The sequence below is a fragment of the Xyrauchen texanus genome, chromosome 32, assembly GCF_025860055.1.
Source record: "Xyrauchen texanus isolate HMW12.3.18 chromosome 32, RBS_HiC_50CHRs, whole genome shotgun sequence".
Lineage (NCBI taxonomy): Eukaryota > Metazoa > Chordata > Actinopteri > Cypriniformes > Catostomidae > Xyrauchen > Xyrauchen texanus.
Window position 1 is genome coordinate 8,410,549 of NC_068307.1, and position 23,893 is coordinate 8,434,441.

The 23,893-nt window shown below is 39.7% G+C and overlaps 1 protein-coding gene across 1 annotated transcript in view; it reads left to right on the forward strand.

The window, feature by feature from the left end:
- LOC127626055 (matrix remodeling-associated protein 8-like) overlaps positions 1 to 23,893 on the forward strand; it is a 28,022-nt gene that overhangs the window by 260 nt on the left and 3,869 nt on the right. The window contains exons 2-5 of the mRNA XM_052101586.1: positions 9,565 to 9,591; positions 9,885 to 10,187; positions 10,367 to 10,468; positions 11,999 to 12,457. Coding sequence (XP_051957546.1) covers positions 9,565 to 9,591; positions 9,885 to 10,187; positions 10,367 to 10,468; positions 11,999 to 12,457 — 891 coding nt within the window. The remainder of the gene's footprint in view (positions 1 to 9,564; positions 9,592 to 9,884; positions 10,188 to 10,366; positions 10,469 to 11,998; positions 12,458 to 23,893) is intronic.

The window sequence follows — 23,893 nt, forward strand, 5'->3', positions numbered from 1 at the left end:
TAATCCAACCAAAGTCACTCATAATTAGGCTAACTGTTGTTATAATTTATTCTTCAAGTATTATTGTTATTTTGACATGTTAGTATTCGTTTCTCTTATATTTACATAAAATATTTCAACTTTAAAATGTATTATTTTGGATTAAAACTGGTTTAAGTGTGTTAGTGTCTCTTTAGTGAAGGCTAATTGCAGATGTTTGTACATGAAACAGTCGTAATATGTAATTCATGATAAATATTCACTTCTTTTTATGACATTTGTAAGTAATTTAATTACTTTCAGGCTGTCTTTTGCACCGTTGTGACCCAAACCCAGATGTCAAATCAAGCTGCTGTAGAAAACATAACAACGCTTGTGTCAAAAACTGATGCTTTTGTTTCAAAAGCACTAAAGAAAAGTGTTTGGTCTTGTCCAGCTTGACATTGCCATCACATTTAAGGCACATAAAGGAAAACAGCAAATGGGCTATATTTTACTATATTTTACTTTTAGTCTTTTACTAAAACGTGAGATTAGATTAAGCAAATGTTTGTTGACATTCGCATGAGTTAATTCCAGATGTATTAATATCTGGATGTAGTTATGTTGCCTGGACAAGGCCAACATAATATTACTCTACAGACATGGTTTATGGTTTTTCCAAAATCCCTAAACCAAGACCAAAATTATCAATTGTAAATCCTCCTAGAGCTTTCAAGCTACATCCACCAAACTTTGCACAGACCTTCAGACTGTTCTCACTCATTATTGCGTTTCTTACTGATTGGATTTACCATTTTCATTTAACACACGACTGAGAAACCCACAATCACTATCTATCTATCTGTCTGTCTGTCTGTCTGTGTCACGATTCCCTTGTTGTCTGCCCTGTGTTTCACTAGTCATTGTCATGCACTACACTTCCCACAATTCCCGGCCCTCATCACTGCCAGCCCTGTGTCATTGTTCGCACCTGATTGTCGTTTGTGATCATCCTGTGTCTGTGTATTTAAACCCTGTTTGTTTCTCCATTCCTTTGTCGATCGTTTAATGTTTCAGATGTGTTTATGTCCAGATGTTTGCGCCATTGCCTGTCTTGCCATTGTCATCCTGTCGTGTTCATCCAGTTCTGTGTACCTCCGATGTCTTCATGTTTTAGTTTCAGTCCCCCCCGTGGATGTTTCTTTTGTTCTTTTTGTCTTCACTTTGATTAAAAATAAAGAACCCGCAGTTAGATCCCCACTCCTCGTCTGCATTCCTAACAGAAAGATCGACCGCTATGGATCTAGCGGTTCTTCAGGCAAATTGTCGTTTGCTGAATTTGAGGCAGGAAAGCCGTCCGGTGGAGGACCATGTTCGTGACTTTCTTGAGCTAGCGAGTGCCACGGACTTCCCAGACTCCTCCCTGGTGGTTTTCTTCCGGGACAACCTGACCAGTTCGCTCAAGGAGCGGCTGCCACCGGCGACGCGTGGCTGGACGCTCCGCGATTTCGTGGAGGAGACTCTGCTGGCATGTGGCTCGCCGTTCACTGTGGGCATTGTTGAGGAGGACCCTGCCTCTCCTCCCACAGTGGTGACCCTCCAGTCGTCCATGGCTCGTCCTTTCACACCTGCCCCACCTGCTAGCAAGCCAACCCCCATGCCTGCCTTGGTCAACGAGCCAGCGCTGCCAACTTCATCCGCCCGGAGGAGGAGGAGAAGAAAGTCTTCCGCTCCCCAGCTCACGCCTGCCACGGTCTGCGAGCCAGAGCCAACGCCTGCCACGGTCTGCGAGCCAGAGCCAACGCCTGCCACGGTCTGCGAGCCAGAGCCAACGCCTGCCACGGTCTGCGAGCCAGAGCCAACGCCTGCCACGGTCTGCGAGCCAGAGCCAACGCCTGCCACGGTCTGCGAGCCAGAGCCAACGCCTGCCACGGTCTGCGAGCCAGAGCCAACGCCTGCCACGGTCTGCATGCCAGAGCCCATGCCTGCCACGGTCTGCATGCCAGAGCCCACGCCTGCCACGGTCTGCGAGCCAGAGCCCACGCATCCCACGGTCTGCGAGCCAGAGCCCACGCCTGCCGCGGTCTGCGGGTCAGAGCCCACGCCTGCCGCGGTCTGCGGGTCAGAGCCCACGCCTGCCGCGGTCTGCGGGTCAGAGCCCACGCCTGCCGCGGTCAGTGGGCCTGAGCCCATGCCAGCCACGGTCAGCGATCCAGCGTTGCCGGTCTCGTCCGCCCGGAGGAGGAGGAGAAAAGGAAGGGCTTCTGCTCTCCAGCCTCCGCCTACCACGACCAACCAGCCAATGCCTACAGCCCTGAACGTTAGTGAGCCAGCGCCTGCAGGCTTGTACGTCCCTGAGCCAGCGCCTGTAGCCTTGACCCTCCCTGAGCCAGCGCCTGTAGCCTCGACCATCCCAGAGCCAGCGCCTGTAGCCTCGACCGTCCCAGAGCCAGCGCCTGTAGCCTCGACCGTCCCAGAGCCAGCGCCAGTAGCCTCGACCGTCCCAGAACCAGCGCCAGTAGCCTCGACCGTCCCAGAGCTAGCGCCAGTAGCCTCGACCGTCCCAGAGCCAGCGCCAGTAGCCTCGACCGTCCCAGAGACAGCGCCTGTAGCCATGACCGTCCAAGAGCCTCCACCTCCCGAGCCATCCAGGGCTCCACCTCCCGAGCCTCCCAGGGCTCCGCCTTGCGAGTCTCCCAGGGCTCCGCCCCTGGAGCCTCCCATGGCTTCAATTCCTGAGCCTCCCAGGGCTCCGCCTCCAGAGCCTCCTTCCAGGGCTCTGCCTCTAGAGCCTCCTACGGTGCCACCTCCCGAGCCTTCCGCGGCTTCGTCTTCCACGGCGCCGCCTCCTGAGCCTTCCTCGGCTCCGCCTCCTGAGCCTCCCTCAGCTCCGCCTCCTGAGCCTCCAGAGCCTTCCATGGTTCCGCCTGCCGCGGCTCCACCTCCCGAGCCTTCCGTGGCTTTGCCTTCCACGGCTCCGCCACCCGAGCCTTCCTCGGCTCTGCCTCCTGAGCCTCCCTCAGCTCCGCCTCCTGAGCCTCCAGAGCCTCTCTCAGCTCCGCCACCTGAGCCTCCCTCAGCTCCTGTCCCTGCCCTTTGGCCGCCTCCCAGGCCTTCTGAACCTGTCCCTGTCCTTTGGCCGCCTCCCAGGCCTCCTGAACCTGTCCCTGTCCTGTGGCCGCCTCCCAGGCCTCCTGAACCTGTCCCTGTCATGTGGCCGCCTCCCAGGCCCCCTGATCCTGTCATTGCCCTGTGGCCAGCTCCCAGGTCACCTGCCTTCTTGCCCTATGTGCCCCCTTGGACTGCCTGTGTGCCCCTTGTGCCCCCTTGGACTGCCTGTTTGCCCCTTGTGCTCCCTTGGACTGTCTGTTTGCCCCTTGTGCCCCCTTGGACTGTCTGTTTGCCCCTTGTGCTCCCTTGGACTGTCTGTTTGCCCCTTGTGCCCTCTTTGGTCTGCCTGCCCCCCTCACTCCTTGGACGATCTTATGTCACGATTCCCTTGTTGTCTGCCCTGTGTTTCACTAGTCATTGTCATGCACTACACTTCCCACAATTCCCGGCCCTCATCACTGCCAGCCCTGTGTCATTGTTCGCACCTGATTGTCGTTTGTGATCATCCTGTGTCTGTGTATTTAAACCCTGTTTGTTTCTCCATTCCTTTGTCGATCGTTTAATGTTTCAGATGTGTTTATGTTCAGATGTTTGCGCCATTGCCTGTCTTGCCGTTGTCATCCTGTCGTGTTCATCCAGTTCTGTGTACCTCCGATGTCTTCATGTTTTAGTTTCAGTTTTTCCCCCCGTTAGGGCTGGGCGGTATACCGAGTTTTGACAATTTATCGATATTTTTTCTCAACGCGATACAGGATGAGACAATATCGTGTATATCGATATGGTTTGATGCAAACCTCTCCCGCTCAAGCTTCAGTTAACGCGCGCGAACCGGACCACTCCCACTCCCACTCCCACTCCCACTCCATCACACAAGTTCGCCTGACAACATGGAGGAAAACACAGTGACGATCAAACCATCCGAAGACGATCTGGTTTGTAAAAAGAAAAACACTGGTTCGTTTATTTGGAGATGGTTTGGATTTAAAAGATCCGATGAGCAGCAAAACCAAGCTATCTGCAAAGAATGCCATAAAACGGTCGTGTCAAAAAGTGGAAGCACATCAAATCTCTTCCACCACTTACAACGACACCATAAAGTGCAGTACGATGAGTGTTTAAAACTTCGCGCTTCGTCTGCTACAACCTCAGCCACGAAGAATAAGCAGCCCGAAAAGTTTTCTGTCCCAAAACAAAGCTCGTTGGAAGCAAAATCTGTAAGTAATATACACTATAAAATACTTTGTTTATTAAAGAATGTTCTACCTCAAATAACCTACTTGTTCTGATAAAGTAGTTAAGTGTTCTACTGTTCTGTTTACATTATTTGCACATCAGAGTTGTGCAGCTGTAAAGTTTCAAACAAGTAGAAAACTTTGTTTTGTATGTTATTTTGATCATCACTGCTTTAATAAAGGTGATTGTGAAATCTCACATAAGGCTTTGACTTTTAGAATGTATTGTGATTTTAACTACCTTTTTGCACATAATATATTGCATAGCCGCCATTACATTCACTATATTTGTTTCCATATTCTTGAATATCAACATTGTTTTGCAGGATATCATTGGGCAGGATGTGAAATAATAATAAATAAAAAAATACAGATTTTCTTTATCCAAATAGGAAAAACGTAGAAAGTACCGAGATATATATCGTACATCGCCATTTCACCAAAAAATACCGAGATATGATTTTTTGGCCATATCGCCCAGCCCTACCCCCCGTGGATGTTTCTTTTGTTCCTGTTTGTTTTGTCTTCACTTTGATTAAAAATAAAGAACCCGCGGTTAGATCCCCACTCCTCGTCTGCCCTCGTCTGCATTCCTAACAGTCTGTCTGTCTGTCTGTTTTTTTTGTGTGCCCATATCGCTTGGGAGTTTCTGTTCTTAAACGTCCCTGTGAAGTGTCTTGACGAGGGCAGTTTTCTTTGACTTGTAGGACATATTTCCTACTGAAACATGAAGTTGGGGTGGGACTTGACAAACAGCTCCAGCCTTTTAAAAATAAGCAAATAGGCTTTCGTTTACATAAAATTTTTACTTTTCACGCCAAAGCCAGTGTTCAGCCAGGGGAAATGAGATGCGATCTCAATAATGAGTCCAAACACATTTCCACTGACTTGAGAACCGAACAATGATCGAACTGACATATTGCAGACTTTGAGGCTGGAGCTGATGTGCAAGTCAATGCTGATAAATGAAAAACAAGCTAGTAAAAGATTACAATATATCTGACACCTAAAGTTGAAGATGCAGCGTCGCACAAGTGTAAGTTCTTAGTTACTGCTGCCATTGTAAAACTTTGCCATTCCCAGTCAGCCATGATTAATTTACTCAGCACTGAAAATATTTATTACAAGGGACAATTGTTATAAAGACAGTTATATTCTGATGGTCACATGAAGTCTTCATCTCATGTGAGTGTACATCATATTGTACATATTTTCTGAAAATACAATTAACAAAAACATGCCTGAGTGCACATTTAAAGGGATAGTTCAACCAAAAATGAAATTATTTCATCATTTACTCAGCCTCATGCCATCCCACATGTGAATGACATTCTTTCTTCTGCTGAACACAAACAAAAAATGTTAGATGAATATTTCAGCTCTGCAAATCGTCACAATGCAATTACTGTCAATGGGTACCAAAATGTTGACGCTCCAAAAGGACATAAAGGCAGCATAATATAATGACTACAACTCCAGTGGTTAAATCCATATCTTCAGATGTGATAAGTGTGGGTGAGAAACAGATAAATATTGAAGTCCTTTTTTTACTGTCGATCTCCGCTTTCATATTCTTCTTTTATTTTTTTGCATTCTGAATATTGATCAATTCTAAAGATAAAGATTTAACCACCAGAGTTTTATTGATTACTTTAATGATAAATTGATGTGCATATCAGAGCTTCAACATTTTGGAGCTGAAATGTTCTTCTAAAAATCATTGTTTGTGTACAGCAGTATAAAAAAGTCACATCTGGGATGGCATGAGGGTGAGTAAATGATGAGAGAATTTTCATTTTTGGGTGAACTTTCCCTTTAAGTGATGTGTCTAATACAATGAAAGACTGTGCAAACACAGTGCATGCTGATTTCAAGCTCATTTTCTTGGACTAATAGAACAGAATGAACCAAGAAAAGTCCCCTAACTTAGCACATTAGACATGAATTTACTCTTTCAGCAAAATCCGAGAGTGACTCATGATGATTCAACTGAAAAAAAAAAAGATATAAGGTTTCATTTGAAAACTAGTGAATATGTATTATTATTCAGACCTACTAATCTTTTCACAGGCTGAATCATTATTATGACTACACTATTCTGTTCATTCTTCAATTCGAGATTGATGTGTCACTAAAAACTAACCCAGATATCCTTTTGAATTGGAGCTTTAGTCAATTTCAGCTTCTTAAAGTGTTCCTTACCTCAGTTTATTAAGGCAACTGCCAGCCTGTAGCTCTGTACCCTGTATTTCTTAAGAAAAAGTCTTTCTTTACTTATATCTTGGGCCAAATACATTATGCCTGCACTTTCCTGACACCATTCATCTTAAATTAAGACACTAGACATACTATCATGTTGTTATAATTTTTATTTACAGTACATAGCATTATGATTCTGCACACTCAGCAGGTCTAGGTACAGACGTACAAAACTTAGCTATGATCAACGTTTTTCTCTGCTTGAGCAAGAGGTTGAACCCTGACTCATTTCAGATGCAGAACTATTTATGAAGTAATTTGCATCTTTAAAACAAAAGTTATAGTAAGGGTAAGTTCCACTGAAATATGAAAGCTTAGGTTAAAAGAACATCTGAGCCCTAGCTTCAGACTTAAAGGAATAGTTTACCCAAAATGTAAATTGTGTCATCATTTACTTACCATCATGCCATCCCAGAATTTTTTCTTCTGCTGAACACAAACAAATATATTTAGAAGAATACCTCAGTTCTGTAGGTCCATACAATGCAAGTGAATGGTGGCCAGAACTTTGAAGGTCCAAAAAGCATATAAAGGCAGCATAAAAGTAATCCATAGGACTCCAGTGTTTAAATCCATATCTTCAGAATTGATATGATAGGTGTGTTTGAGAAACAGATCAATATTTAAGTTCTGGCCACCATTTATTTTCATTGTATGGACCTGCAGAGCTGAAGAAAGAAAAGTCATATACATCTGGAATGGAATGAGGGTGATTAAATGACAAGAACATTTTCATTTTTGGGTGAACTATTCCTTTAAAAATGAAAGCCGAACTGTTGATATGAGAAAGAAACAAATGTGTGTGGGTTTACAGTCTCATGTGCAGATGTAGCTTTGCCCTTAGCAGGTTAGTGTGAGTATGCGTGTGTGTGTGTGTGTGTGTGAGTGAGTGAGCGTATATATATCACTTTGTATAAGGATAGTAAAACCCTACATTTTTGACGTTTTGGGTCATGTGTTGGTCCCCATGAGGAAAACAGCTTATAAACCAGACTATATTATGTTTTTTGAAAATGTAAAAGTGCATAAAGTTTTCTGTGAGGGTTAGGTTTAGGTGTAGGGTTAGGGGATAGAATATAAAGTTTGTACAGTATAAAAACCATTGTGTGTGTGTGTGTACAATCCATTGCACTTCAGAGTGCTTCCTCAGCAGATTCCAAACTGTTGACCCCTCTCCCTGCTCCTTCACTCATTTACACTGTGATGTTTGTGGTTTTTCTGGCTTCTAACACATGCTTATTACTGCCTTTCTATTGCGCTCAGGGTTTGCTGTACATTTGCAAAGCTTTTTCCTTTTCTCCCATTTGACACAAAATCATACTGACATTTAACAACCCTAAAAGACAATATAAAGATTGAAAGCCAGATAAATAGAAGTATTACTGAGTAGCATTCAATGAATTGAATCTTTATGCCCGTCCAGAAGTCTCTAAAAAGCATGATATTTTGCCCTTTCAGAAGAACAGCCTTTTTGGAACTACTTTGGAACTACAGACAGTGGCCAGTTACTGTGCCAGTTGTTGAGTCATTTGAATAGTAGTCACAGCTGTTTAAGACAGCAGTGGAAGAAGCACAGACTCTGAAAAGTAAACATTTCTGCATTTTCATGAAATGATTGGAGATTTATGGTTGTAAATAAGAGTTAAATGTTTTGCAAATCTCCAATTATTTAGGTTGTGTGAGTGTAATAAAAAGGTAAACAATTTTTACAGTAAATAAATCTCTCATAATACCAAAACAGTCTCTTACTGATATTTAAAGAGGATCTGGGGCTATCTAACCACTCACTTAATCATTCCAGATATCAAAAAGGAGTGCTTTGACTGTTCTTGCAAACATTAGTAGAAGAAGATTTTATTTCTGAGAACCCAATGTCAGTCACACACTGCTCCATAAATAGACCTTTCAGACATAATCCGCTCAGATGGAAAGTTAAAAAATTGGTGCTGCTCACTTTTCCAAAGCATTAGCTCACAAAGGACTGCCATGTAAACATAAGGAAAGGAACATTGCTGTATTCTCATATCTCTTACTTTGTGACTTGGTCAGTTAACTTCAGTTCTTGATGATACTTTGAACATTTTTAAGCTAGAAAACCACTACACATACACAATAAAATTGGATTACTGTATTTAAATAGGATATACTTAAAAACAAGTTAACTGTGCTGTTCAAGATTTTTGTGAATTTTTGTTAGTGAATTAAAAGATTGAAAAACACAGTGATAAAACCCATATAGTAAATAACTGGTCTTGAAAGGGATAGTTCACCCAAAAATGAAATTATCTCATCATTTACTCACCATCATGCCTTCCCAGATGTGTATGATTTTATTTCTTCTGCTGAACACAAACGTAGATTTTTAGATGAATATCTCAGCTCTGTAGGTCCATTCAATTCATGCAAATGGTGGCCAGAAGGCCCAAAAAGCACATAAAGGCAGCATAAAAGTAATCCTTATAACTCCAATGATTAAATCAATGTCTTCAGAAGTGATATGAGAGGTGTGGGTGAGAAACAGATCAATATTTAAATCATTGTTATTATAAATCTCCACTTTCACAATCTTCTTTTTGTTTTTGTACTTCTTTTTGCATATCACCACCTACTGGGCAGGGAGGAGAATTTATTAATTATTTAGTACAAATTGACTTACATTTTGAACTGTTTCTCATCCACACTTATCATATTGCTTCTGGATTTAACCAAAAACTGCTTTTTTGAGCTTCAAAGTTTTGGCCACCATTAACTTGCATTGTATGGACCTACATAGCTGAGATATTCTTAAAATCTTCATTTGTGTTGAGCAGAAGAAAGAAAGTCATACACATCTGGGATGGCAAGAGGGTGAGTAAATGATGAGAGCATTTTCATTTTTGGATGAACTACATTGTCCCTTTAATCCAGTGGGACGGAATTCATGAAGAGGCCCAGTTCAATGCTGATTGTTTTTATGTGTGTATTTAATTTTAACTAAGTTCTCTGTTTGATTCTGTTACAGTTCTGGCTTCATTCGTCTTCAGCCCTGGTAAGCAACACGTTAATTACTATGCTTCTCTAAACTTTAAACATTTTCTAGGACTATACAACTTCAAACAATAAGGTGTATCAAGGGCAACATACGAAATTGCAAATATACAAAAAAATTGAAAATAAGAAAGTGCTATAACTTCTTCAAACACTAGTTTATTGGTACTGCTACAACATATGGTTTAAAACAACAGCACTGCTCCATTTACATAGGGTGTTCATGCTTGATAGTGACTTCTGGTATATGATTAGACATAATTTGTGTCAGGGAAATCGCCTTTTGTTTCTTAGCCCTAGGCCAAAGTGATGGCAGTGGGGTGGTGGTGGCTATGTACAACATGAGCGCCCCCCAGGGATCTCGAGCAGTATTGCAGTGTCATAGTCAGCGCATGGTGTGGACCCAAGACCGCATTAAGGACCGCCAACGTGTAGTACACTGGGATCTCCTTCGTAGTGGCCCAGCTTATGCAATGGAGCGTGTCATAGACATGTTTTCTGCTGGAGACCAGCGCATCTACAATGGATACAACCAGGGACGCATTAGTATGCCCAAGACTGCTTTCAAAGATGGCAACTTCTCATTAGTTATTGAAGGTGAAATTTTAAACCTAATAATACAAACACAAAAAGTCTTTAATTCGATTTTTACTGTAAATCTAGCTATGTGCAAGTACTATATTAGCTTCAAATGTTCAGAATTATTAATTCGAATCCCTTTCGTTTTGTTGCTACCTAATTAAATTAAGACATTTTGTGTTTGCTTTTTCAAACAGACATTGCAATGACTGACAAAGGAATCTACTCCTGTAATCTGCATCATCATTACTGCCACCTATATGAGTCAATTAAAGTGCAGCTTAATGTCACCAAGTCAGGTTTGTAAATATATGCTGTAAAAATATATATTGTTAATTGTTAGTTCATTATACCTAATGCATTATCTAATGTTAACAAATGGAACCGTATTGTAAAGGTTACTGAAAAAAGGTTAGTAAATTCACCTCCATGAGGTGGTTTGTGCTATGCATGGCTTTTAACCAGCCTCATGATCAAACTGTTCGAGTTCATGCCAAATAAGGAGCTTACTGCGAGTTAAAGAATGAAAAGAATGTAAGGACAATTGGGAAGAAACTTTTGCACTCCTATTATAATCTCTTTTCACCAACCTTTAATTTCATTATAGCTATTTTTTTGCTATTTGATGTGCTTTTTTATATCACAGTATTTTGAATCCCTTTTTGTATGGTGCTCCAAGAAAATACACTCACTGAGCACTCTATTAGGAACACTATGGTCCTAATAAAGTTCCCGACGTAGTCTTCTGCTGTTGTAGCCCATGCGCCTCAAGGTGTTTTGAGTGTTTTGAGATGCTGTTCTGCTCACCACAATAGTACAGATTGGAGTTACTGTAGCCTTTCTGTCAGCTCGAACCAGTCTGGCTATTCTCCGTTGACCTCTCTAATCAACAAGGCCTTTCCATCTGCAGAACTGCTGCTCACTGGATGTTTTTGTTTTTGGCACCATTCTGAGTAAATTCTACAGACTGTCTGTGTGTGTGTGTGTGTGTGTGTGTGTGTGTGTGTGTGTGTGTGTGTGTGTGTGTGTGTGTGTGTGTGTGTGTGTGTGTGTGTGTGTGTTTGTGTGAAGATTCCAGGAGATCAGCAGTTCTCAGCCCTTCTGGCACCAACAATCATGCCACAGTCGAAATCAGTGAAATCACATTTTTCCACATACTGATGGTTGATGTAAATATTAACTGAAGCTCCTGACCCATATCTGCATGATTTTATGCATTGCACTGTTGCCACACTATTGGCTAATTAGATAATTGCATATATAAGTAGGTGTACAGGTGTTCCTAATAAAGTTTTCAGTGAGTGTATATAACACTTAATAGTGTTTGTGATATACAGTGGCCCCAAAATGTTTTTGGACACAAGCCATATTTAAATATCATTGCATTAAATAACAAAATATCAAACCAAGTTTTTAAAGAAAGATAGCACACGCATACTTTCAAGCAAACCATTTCACAAAAAGAAGTCTGTTTGGTTGTATTTGGACACCTTTTGGTTGCCAGTCATTATTGGAACATGTCCAGAGTTCATTTAATGAACTACACATTTGGTTACTCTGCTAGGACACCTGTGTGAACCTGAGGAGAAATGACTTTATGCATCCCCTAAAAATGATCTTTAAGAGCAGTTGGTTATTGTCTCAAAAGATTGAAATTAGTTCTGAGAAAAGATTTAGCATAATTTGTTTGCAGATGCCACTTGATTTGATGCCTGATACAGTGAAATGTATACATTTTTGAGTGTGGTGCATCATTGCTTCCACTGTATTTATACAGTATGAAATCACGTGAAGCAATGCATACTCATCCAGCTGTTGTTTTTTCTCAGCACGTAAGGAGAGACGGTTCTGGGATGGTCAGAAGGCTGTGTATGTGGTTTTGGTGGGCAGCACGGTGGTTCTCCCTTGTGTTAACCGCCGGCCAATATGGACAGAAGGTAACAGTCAGGAGGACCAACAGCAGGTTGTGCATTGGGACCGGCAACCTCCAGGGGTCCAACATGACCGTGCCAATCGTCTCATCGACCTGTACGCCTCCGGCGAGAGACGTCACTACGGGCCACTATTCGTTCAGCGAAAGATGAATATTTCTGCCATGGCATTCTCACAAGGAGATTTCTCTCTCATCATATCAGACATCCAGCAGATTGATCAGGGTCTATACTCCTGCCATCTTCACCATCACTACTGTGGTCTGCACGAAAGACGCATCTTTCAACTTACCGTGACCCCTCCGGTCCCTCAAGAACCCACCGATGAACCACAACACCTTCCCAATGAAGACCCAAGTAAGAGAAGCACCCTCTTTTACTCCATAAGAATGTTGTGTAAACCACCAGTCAATAGTTTGGATACACTTACGCATTTTTATTATTACAATTTTCAAGGTTCACTAAGAAATAATACAAATTGAATTGTTAAAAATTAAACAAAAAAAAACGTTAAAAAATAAATAAAAAAACCATTGGAGCTATTTTATATTTTCGATTCTTCAACTGAGCCTCCTGTTGTAGATTACAGATTTGCACTTTCTGTGCATTCTCTCAACTGACTTCATAAGATATTAAACCTATGATGTGTTTTAAAATGTATTGAAGGAGTTCTTGTGTATGCTGCGCAATTGCTGGCCAATAATAAAAATAATAAAAAATAAAAAAAAGATTGATTAAAATTGTAGTTTGTGAAGAAATTCATATGTAGGCATGCACAATTTAAATGTGTGCTAACCAAATTTCTAGCATTTATGCATAAGCTTTTAAATCAAATTATTTTTATGATAATGAGAAACATAAATTCAGTCAAGTGTGTCCAAACTTTTGACTGGTGGTGTGTAGGGATTTTCCCAAACTGTTCCAAACATAATAGTTACTGCTGTCTTGAGTTCCTGTTTGTTGCTTTGGCTTGTAACAACTTGTATGCACCACAGAACCCAGTAAATATTTTGCAGAACATGTCTACAGTTCATAAAGTGTACAATGTGAAATAGTTGACCGAAGTTGTAAGAGGCTGGATGCCAGTGCAGACTACTAAAGGTGGTAGAAGTAAATGTAGGCCATACGGACAATAGATGTTCCATCGTAAATGATCTTCAGTGTGTTCTTGAAGAAATGCGTTGATTGCCACGTGCATAGATTTGCCTTTGGTGAAGTTGTAGAATGTAGTAGCAGATCATTTAAAAAGGCTGATCACACTGAATTCGGTGACAGGAGATAACATTTCTGCTACTGAAATTGATCTGTGCTTATTGAAATTCTAATCACTGACTGCCCCCAGTGTCCGAAGCTGGGGGTGTTGTTGAGTTAAATTGTCCACAGGATGGCGCCAAAAGTGAGTTGTATTTCTAGTTCAAAATGCTTTAATACAGTCAAAAGGAATGCATATTTTGTATATAAATAAGCAGATACTTTATTCTACTTTCAACTTTATTTGTCCCCGGAGGGCAATTGGTTTTTTGGCAACAATGAAAATACAAAAATACAAGAATGAAATACAGTACTATACACAAGGAGGTGGAGGTGGGGGACACAGCAGTGGTCCTAAGTTGACCTTCCCAGTCATAAAGACTTTCCCAATCATAAAGTTAAATAAAATTAAAAATAAATAAATATATATATAAAAACAATTCAATGACTTTATGTAAATAGCATATCCAAAATCCACACAGGTAACCAAGGTCGGCAACATCGTGAAAAATTGTCATAACAAACATCCTCAGCATCATTATCACTTTTATCATCACCAAAGAGAAAAACAACATCTCTACTATCTTCATGACTAAGGAGGCCAGGGAAACTGGCTTGAAGTCATTTAGCACTTAGTGGTGGTTGTGTTTGGCCTGGGGTAACTGTAGACTGTTTTCTACACTCTCTGTTGATTGAGGGACAGCTGGAAAATGTAATGAAAAATAGGACCTAATTGCTATGCACAGGAGATGAGCAGGCGGCCCTGGGCTTTTCCTGGCTCTAGAGTGTTATAACATATTAGCCACATCACATTCATCAAAAGGGGGTTAGACCACTGTCAGATAGGGTGTCAAACCTAAGGTAAAACTTATTGAACTCTTGTGCAAGTTATTTGTCACATTTGCAACCTTCCAGTGCCGCCTTAGAGTTCCTATTGCTCCTTTTGCCAACAATAGTTTTCATACCATCCCAGGTAGAACCCAGATTGTTGTTCCCAAGCTCCCTCTCAATCTTTCCTATGTATCTTTGCTTTGCTTTCATTATTTCAAATTTCACTTCCTTTTTCAACCTGTTCAATTCTGGGAGGTTTCCCTCCCGAAATGCACGCTACTTTCAAATTAACAACACTTTAAGTGAGTTAGTCACCCATGGCTTACTATTTGGGTACACCTTCTTTTCAGGGATTACATTGTCTACACCATGGGTCGGCAACCTGTGGCACGTGTAATTTATAATAAGTAATCAAATAAGCACATTTTTTATATTAACCGTGTTAACTCATTTTGTACAAAAGTACAGTTTTTTTTTCATCAAAGCACTTTCACAAGATGTTCTGTGAAAATGTACATGCAGGATGATGATTACATCATAATCATCGGGTTTTGGTAAATGTTTTAACTCAAACTGTTATGCTGATAATTATCCCCTAGTCTTGACGGTAGGAAACATAACAGCTGACAAAGTCAGTAAGATCATCATTGTCCTTACAGGACTCCTTAAACATTCCCCAATCTATGCCGTTATAAAAGCCATGTAGGCTCAGGATGGAATCAGTCCTAAATCCCTATGACAAGGGTTTTTCCCTTCCTCAGGGCAGTGCAATACAATGGGATGAGCTGGATGCAGTTGTGGTCAGCCCCACCCAGCAGGTGAAGGGGAGAGCTTTGTTCGCTCCTTTAACACAAGTCCAGCATCTTGTTGTGTCTGGTCGGGCATGAGACATGTTGATGAAAGTCTCTCAAAGTCTTTTCCAGAGAACAATGATTAACATCAAGGGTGAGGACATTTTAGCAATATTTCTGATTAACTTATAGGCAAACCCCTCCACCTTATGACATGCTAGTCACACCGCCATCTCTGTCAAGGTGCACCAAACCAATCAATGGCCACTTCAGTGTTCAGATCTCTGTCCGAAGTGATAAAGCCTATGATTGGATCAGTATTGCAGTGATAATATGTTTCAGCTGTCAACTATTCATTTAACCCTAACTGATGCAGTGTGTAGCTTCTCATTTCTTAAACAACCCTGTTGGAAGACGTATCCTGTGGTCGTGGAAAAGTTGTTACAATGTTTCAGAATGTGCAAATTAATGGCCTGCATCAATCAAAGAAAACAACTAAAGAGATTGCTGAAATCACTCGAATTGAGTTAAGAACTGTCCAACGCACTATTAAAACTTGGAAGGATAGTGGTGAACCGTCAGCTTCGCGGAAGAAATTTGGTCGGAAACAAATCTTGAATAATCGTGATCGGAGATCGCTAAAAGACTTGAAGTCACATCGTAAAAAATCTACAGTAGAACTCAAACCTATATTTAATAGTGAAAGTAAGACCATTTATACTTGCACAATGCAACAAAAATTTACAGGATTGGGACTAATCAGCTGTTTGGCTTCAAGAAAGCCACTTGTTAGTGAGGCTAAATACTTCAATTTGTTAGGGAGCATAAAGATTGGACTGTGGAGCAATGGAAAAAGGTAATGTGGTCTGATGAGTCCAGATTTACTCTATTCCAAAGTGATGGGTGCATCAAGGTACCCATCATGCATAGTGCCCACTGTACAAGCCTCTGGAGGCAGTGTTATGATCTGGGGTTGCTTCAGTTGGCCAGGGCTTGGCTCAGCAACATTACATGGCAGTACAATTAAGTCAACTGACCACCTGAATGTAATGAATGACCAGGTTATCCTATCAATGGATTTTTCTTCCCTGATGGCACTGGCATATTCCTGGATGACAATGCCAAGGTTCGTCAGGTTCAAATTGTGAAAGAGTGGTTCAGGGAGCATGAGGAATCATTTTCACACATGAACTGGCCACCACAGCATCCTGACCTTAACGCAATTGAAAGTTTTTGGGATATGCGGGAGAAGACTTTACAGAATGGTTTGACTCTCCCGTCATAAATACAAGATCTCGGCCAAAAATGTTTGCAACTCTGGACAGAAATAAATGTTATGACATTTCATAAGGTTGTAAAAACAATGCCAAGACAAAGCTAAAGGCAGTCCAATGAAATATTAATGTATGCCATTTCTTTTTTTGGCCAGGCAGTTTATAATTGTTTATTTCCAGATCATTGAAAATAAGCCAATCAATTGGTGCAAATCCATTTTGCAATTGAATTCCTCAAGCTGTGAGAGATAGACTTATTATAAGGGCTTTTCTAAGGACGTGTCTATGTACACATGCATCAGACAGACGTTTTTTGATGCGTCTCACTTTGGATGCATCGCATCATAAACACAACGCTTTTAGTACATGGTGTCAAGTTAAAACTTAGTTTGAAACTTAGAAAATTTTTGAGACCCCTGCATTTAGAGTTGCACTCCTAGCTGTGAGTCTTCATTTTGCCCTGCCTGCAGTCAGTAAGTGTCAAGTCAAGTCAAACTTTATTTATGAAGCACATATAAAATCAACAGAAGTTGATCCAAAGTGCTGTACAATTTACAAATAAAACATATATATAAAAAACCAAACAATATGTAGTCAAAATGCAACCATTACATTGAGTAAAAACCAGACCATCAAACAATCCATTAAATAGTATCGAAATGAATAAAAATAAGATTTAAGGGCAGATTCAAAAATAGTTAGAGATGGAGCAGACGTTACATGAAAGGGAAGGCTATTCCAAAGTTTGGGAGCGACAACAGAAAAGTCCTGATGGGGGTCTTATGGGGGATTGTGCTTTTCTGAAATTTGGCATTTTTGAGGGTAAATGAACATTCGAAAGCAGCATGTCAACTTCATGTGTGATCATGTTGTATTCGAAAGCCCTAGGCTAGGGAGTTGGGAGTCCTCCTCATTTATTTTTTTAATCCCTTTGGAGGTTATTAAGTTTGTTAAATGGCCATATTTACAAGAGAAAGAGGGTATGGTTGGTTCCTGGTTTAGTTTAAACTTGTTTTACAAAACAATTTCGCACAATTACATCCAAACAAACATAGCAAGCATCTGTTGAGCCAAAGAAATAACTCTAGAACTACCACCCAGGAATGACATCTGCCTCCTTTGTCTAACTTCTAAATTTAGTCAAGTTTGAAGACAAAATTTGTGAGAAAGGGATGAAAAAAAGAAAGAAAAATTGACTGGATGTAAACAGAGTGCATAAACACAAGCATTATCACCCAAAACTTCAAAGTCTGATGTTAGTCTTAAAATCTTTTCATTCGACACTGTGTGTTCCATGGGAATCAAACCCATGACCTTGGTGTTACTAGCACCGTGATCTACCAGTTCAGCCACAGTAACTCAAATGCACTGTTAAAGGTAAACTTCACCCAAAAATGAAAATTATCTCATTATTCACTTACCCATATGCCATCCCAGTTGTGCATGACTTTCGTCTTTCTTCAGCAGAACACAAATGAAGATTTTTAGAAGAAGATAGATCTGTCAGGTCCTAATAATGAATGTACATGGGTGCCAGCACTTTGACGGTCTAAAAATCATATTTAGGCATTAAAGTAATCCACACATCTTCAGTTGATCAATGAATACATTCTGAAGCAAATCGATACGTTTGTGTAAAAAATAAATCGTAATCCCATCTGCGAGTTCAAGCGAGAATTTGGAAGCTGCGGTTATTTACAACAGAAGAACGAACATTAGGGATGTTCGATATCACTTATTTTCTTTTCGATCCGATACCAAGTACTTTTAGGCCAATATCGGCGATATCAATACCAATACCTCTATTCAATTTTATTTTTACGAATTCTTTGGATAAAATTAGTAACTTTATTATTACTTACATTTTTTAAATATTTATGGGCCTAAACGGAAAATTATTAGACTGCCTTGTTTACCCTTTAAAACTTAGTTAGTATAAGCCACATATAAAACCTCAAAATTAACCATAGAAATTATTATATGGTTACTATTGCTAAAACCAAGTTACAATATGGATAATACAGTAAAGCTGTAGTAAAACCATGGTTAATTGTATCAAAAACTTGGTTTCTGCCAAAACAAAAACATGGTTACTACAGTCATGGTTACTAATCATGGTTAATACAATATTAGTAATTGTAAGTGAATAATGAGAGAATTTTCATTTTTGGATGAACTATTCCTTTAATGTAAAGATCTTGGTAACCTGCTGTTTAGGTCGAAATGTTTAGCACTTATTGAAATGCAGCGGATCTTCTTTAAAGCTTATTCTCCTTTTTGCTTCTTGCACATATCTTTCTGATTTCTCTCTTCATTTTTTCACTCACATTCCACTGTTGCTCCCTCTTACTTTAAGAACTCACTCTCTCAGTTTAAATTCTGCTCTGGTTCACATCATTTGATAGCCATATTTTCCTTTGAGGTCCTGCCAGGCAGACAGTGGAAAATGAGGATAAGAGGGTGATTATTTGCATATGACAGAGGGAGGTAGGTTAGGAGAATGGAGAGATAAAAATAAGGAAGGAAACAGATGAGAGATGGATAGGAATTGATACATCAATTTTAATAATTTTTAGAGAGGCAAAGAGAGTGGTGGGAGTAGGAGAAATATTGGTTGTTTAGGGTAGTATGGGGATTCTGCTTCAAAACCACTAATAAGAGAATGTGGGAAAGTCATTTACTACAGTTTTGAAATATTGCATTTGCTGGACACTAGACTATACAAACCTCAGTGGAATTTTGTGGAATAACATCACACAGTGTTTTTGGGCACGCAAGAAATTTATTTCTGTGCTGCTGCACTCATTATTGCCAATGACATATTTCTGCATGGCCATATTTTTTTGTTGTAAAAAAAAAAAGTAAGCAGCAACTGTTCTTTTTTTATGTATACACTGTTGTTTTGGTTTGCCATGTCTGTCTTTCATTTGTGAATTGCGTGTCTTGGCACTCTATGGATATTTGTGTTCAAGCAAAACATTTCCTAGAAACACTATCTCTTAAAGGGATACAGTAGTTCACCCAAAAATGAATATTCTCTAATTTCTCACCCTCATGTTGTTCCAAACTTTCCCTTTAAGACTAATTGGCCAAACAGGAAAACATTTGCAGCCAATGCAGATCATTTTAAAATACCAAATATCGTATGATTTATCGGCCTCTCCGATATATCAATCGACCACTTTTTCAAACCTGTATTACTTTATGGAACACAAAAGGACATTTTAGGCAAAATGTTAGCCTCAGTCACCATTCACTTTCATGTTTTTCCCCCCAGAAATAACAGAATATGCTTTTTTGGTTGAACTTACTCTTTGCTTTGTTTTACAATATGCAGACTATTGTTCATACGAATGTCCAACTACTGACATTTATTTTCTGCCCATTTTCCTCCTTCTTAGTCTTCTTTCCAAGCTTTCTTTCATGATTTCGTCTCCTCCCTTGTTGTGCATTTCCTCTCCCTTCTTCTGTTTCTTTAATTTTCTCTTTCTTGCTTGTGTCTCTCTCGCTCTCTCGCTCTCTCTCTCTCTCTCTCTCTCGTCCCTTTCCCCTGCACAGTTTTCTCTTTTTCTTTTTTGGCCATTCCCTCTGTTTTTACCCTCCGTATCTTCAGGAGTTTTTTTACAGAGTGTTTTGTTTATCTGCAGGAAAAGGGAAGTTTGCTTCATCTGTAAAGCATCTGGCCAGCTGTTAGAGCAAGAGCTGTGAGCCATTAGGAGGAGACTGTTTTAGATTTAGGTCACCCCACCCTCAAGATCCCCTCATTCCCCCTTCAACCTTCCTTAATCCCTTTCTTCAGCCATCCTGTCAGAACTTTCCTCTGTCTTGTTTAAGCATGAGGAAGAAGACAACTGTTTGGATCCAGCTTAACCATTACTGGAAAAATATTTTATTTCCTATTTTTAATTCTGTTTATTCTCTTAGAGTTCAGCCATTTTAAGCCAGATGGTATTAATCATGTGATTCACAAACTCAAAGCTTTCCTCAGGATCTGGTAGATCAATGACTGTTCTCTAAGTTGCAAGGTTTGAGGATTTTGCTGTTTTCCTTCAGTCTTAAAAGCAGGACAGTACAAGTCTGTCCAATGTTTTCCATGTGGGACCCTTGTTCTGAATTATTTGGCCCATAAATATCCTGCTTTCTTTTCAAACCCTGGAACTAAACCAGTTACAGTACACTCAAGTGCTTTATGACTGAACATGACTGTCCTTGAATACATTTATTCAAGAAGAAGCAGGAAATAGTAAAGATTGCTTCTCAAGACCTTGTATAATGTTTTAATGCCTTTTAAGCAAAATAACTTTTCATTTGAACATGAAGTGTACCCCAGACCACCTTTTCAAACATACTGGTAGTGAGGTTCATGGGAGTTCACTCGATTTGGGAAAACAGCATTCACATCAAGACAACAAAGTGAACTTTGATCTCAAACAACCTCGGTGTGCATCTAAAGTGCTAGGTTGAAATAACCCTTACTCAGACTGATCACACTGTTAATTGTGATCAGTAGGTTGACAATTTTGCTGCTGAAAACTGTCTGCGCCTACCAAAATTCGAATCACTGCCCCCAGTGGCCAAAGCTGTTTGTTATTGACCGTAGAGGCACATGTTAGCTTCAGTTTCCAGGTGAAAAAGTCACAGAGTGAACATTAGTAAATGATGTAATATGGTCAACAGGGGTGCATATTTTATCAACCCCAACCCTACACCTAACCGTCAGTGGAGCAAAATTATGTTTTTACGACATGAGTTGACAAGAGAAGCAAAATTAAGCAATTGTTAATTGGCAGTTATAAGAACTTGAGAGCGCAATGTGGTGACTGAATACACCATATTGCTTTTTACAGGCTCCTGACTGCCATTAACCAGCCATTTCCGAACTTTTATGGGCTCCTCTGAAAAATGTTGGTAGAGGACCCTTCAGCTGTCACTGATTACAGTAATCTCCCTAAAGATATTAGCTTGTGTTCACCTCTGTGAATGGGTTCAGAGTCAGACAGGAACAATAAGTGGTTTACATTGAGATTACAAGGTAGAGACAGTTTTTCACAGGTAACAATCACTTAATGGGGATATTTTAAACCAGTAGTATGCTGAGTACGCTAACCATTTTTAATGGGAACGTGACTACTTCCTGTTTCATACAGGACTAGAACCACATGGTTACTCATAAAAAAAATAAAAAAAATGTTTTAATTGGAGCAGAAAGTAATTGTTTACGGCTTTTTTCTTATATTCCATAGGACCAGAACCTTTGTTTTGGAGGTTGCTCGCACAACACTCTCTCAGTAGCACTAGATGAAAATATATTCATGCGTGAATTAATGCAAAAATGTCTGATGGGTAATGGCGCTTGCTAATAATTTGGCTGAATAGAGTTGATTTCAGGGTACACTTTGATTCAGGGAACTTTCGGAAGCAACATGTCGATTTTCCGTGGTTGTGTTGCCTTTTGTTGTGAACATTATGTAGTTACATTTTTGCCAAATGAAATGATGTACTTTATTACACATTTTGCTACAGTTTCCCAGTGAAATGTCCAGAGGGGGCGCCAAAAGCAAGTGAAACTGTGTTGTAATCAGACATGGTTTTTAAGGTGAATATTAGATGGAAGTTTTAATGAGTAAAACGTACCTCCCTAACCTAAAACTTGAACCTAAACCTAACCAATGTTGTCTTTAAGCAACTGAGAGGTAAACAAACAGTCATCCTTACCCTACACTAGCCCCTTAACCTAACCGATAGCATTCTATAAAAGAAAATGTTTCATGAAAAGCTTTTCTGAAGCAACCACATCATTTAGTGTTTCGATATCATAGTATAGCAGTGTGTGAGTTATAGTGTGAAAAATTAATGTTTATAAAGTCATAATCAGCCGTGATTTGTGTGAAAATAAATAAAAAGCATAGTTGTTGTTGTTGTGCCTATATTGTTAATTTCACAAGGAAACTGCAGCGAAAAGTAGAACGCAGCACTTAAAAGTCAGTTTGTGAATTGTTTTTAGAATAACGCTCATTCTATGAGACTAGGTTGGTATTTTCAAGTAAACAGAATTTTCCAATAGAAAATGTAAAATGAAAAATGTATGACTTGATTTTATCCATGAGCAAATGTAAATATTTGGTTGAGCTCTCCTTGCAAAATAAATACATTTTTGGCCCTTCCACTTTCTAATTATTGAAAAGAATAATAATATCATTGAGAATAATAAGATGGAAGAATATCTCTTTAAAAATGTAACTTTTCAGCCTTTTGCAATGCCTAATGAAAACAGGAGGGTGATTTTCCACAACACCTTTCTTTCGACTTTCATTTTTATGTTATGATGTCATATTTTGTCATGTCCTGTTGTCATGTATGGCTGTGTGTCTTTATTACGTCTGTAGCGTAGATGATGTGGCACTCGTTGTCTTGCTATTTCTTTCAATTTTGGATTAAACTTTCCTTTAAAAGCAAAAGGGCAAAGATACTCATAGTTAAGAAAACCACATAGTACCTCCCAATTTACCCCATTTCTCCAACTTTTCCTCCCACTTTTTTTGTTTAACTTCATGTTTTACTGCCAGGAAAAAAAAACAGGGCAGTGGATCTCATTCTGATCCCCCCAAAAAAAGAAAAGGAAAAAAATAAGAATCCAGTTGCCAGTTTCTCTGTAGATTTTTGAATAACAAAAATAAAAAAGTGCACAAACTCCACTGCTAAAAATAAGGCAGGAGAGATTACGGCACTCAGCTGAGTGCACTCTCTCCCTCCAAAATCTGTTTATTCCAAACCAGTGACAGATCTCCCTCCACCTCATCTGTAGTGCTTCATCAGCTTTTCAAGTGAGGGTCATGCCTTTACATGCTCACAAGTGCCTGGGGGATCTGAAGGTAAAGAACAGGGAAACAGAAAAGGTATGCTGCAGATATCCCCATGAATCCAGGTTTAATTTATATTTGGATCTTTATTGGGTTTATAATGATTTAGAGCTCAAAGGAGCCTATTTTCTTTCATTTTATCTTTGAGGATGTTTTTCTGCTCCACATGGAGTAAAATCACAGACTGTTTTGTTATTTCCGTTTGGTAGCGTAACCATTTCCAATTGTTCTAATAAGAAGAAAATATTCTTGAGTACCAAATTAGCACTTTAGTATGCTTTTGTAAGGAATAGGTGACACAGTATATGTTGACCATCATGGGTAAAGAAGACATAGAATAAATACCACTTAAAACAGGTATTTCAAACCATAATAATAATTTGCATTTAAAGATTTTGGTAGTATTTTTTATCAATTGAATGCATCCTTGGTGAAAGAAAGCATCTATTTCTTTCAAGAACAAAAATGTCTTTGTGTTCTAAAAATGGAAGCATATAAACTATATACAGTATAATATAATTTTCATAAAGTAAATTGTAGCGTAATTACTTGAGTAGTTTTTCAGAAAACAATTTATTTACTCTTACTTTAGTCATAATAATTCTCAGTACTTCTACTTGTACTCTGAATTATTTCTTCAGTAGCAGAACTCTATCTCTCCTGGAAGGGTGCTTCACTACCTATAGATATTTCCGGTGTTTAATAAAGGCCAGAAACAGTTGACTGTGCAGTTGTTTTTTCACAGAATCATTTCAAAACAGATTCTGTATTAGCCTGAAGCTCCCT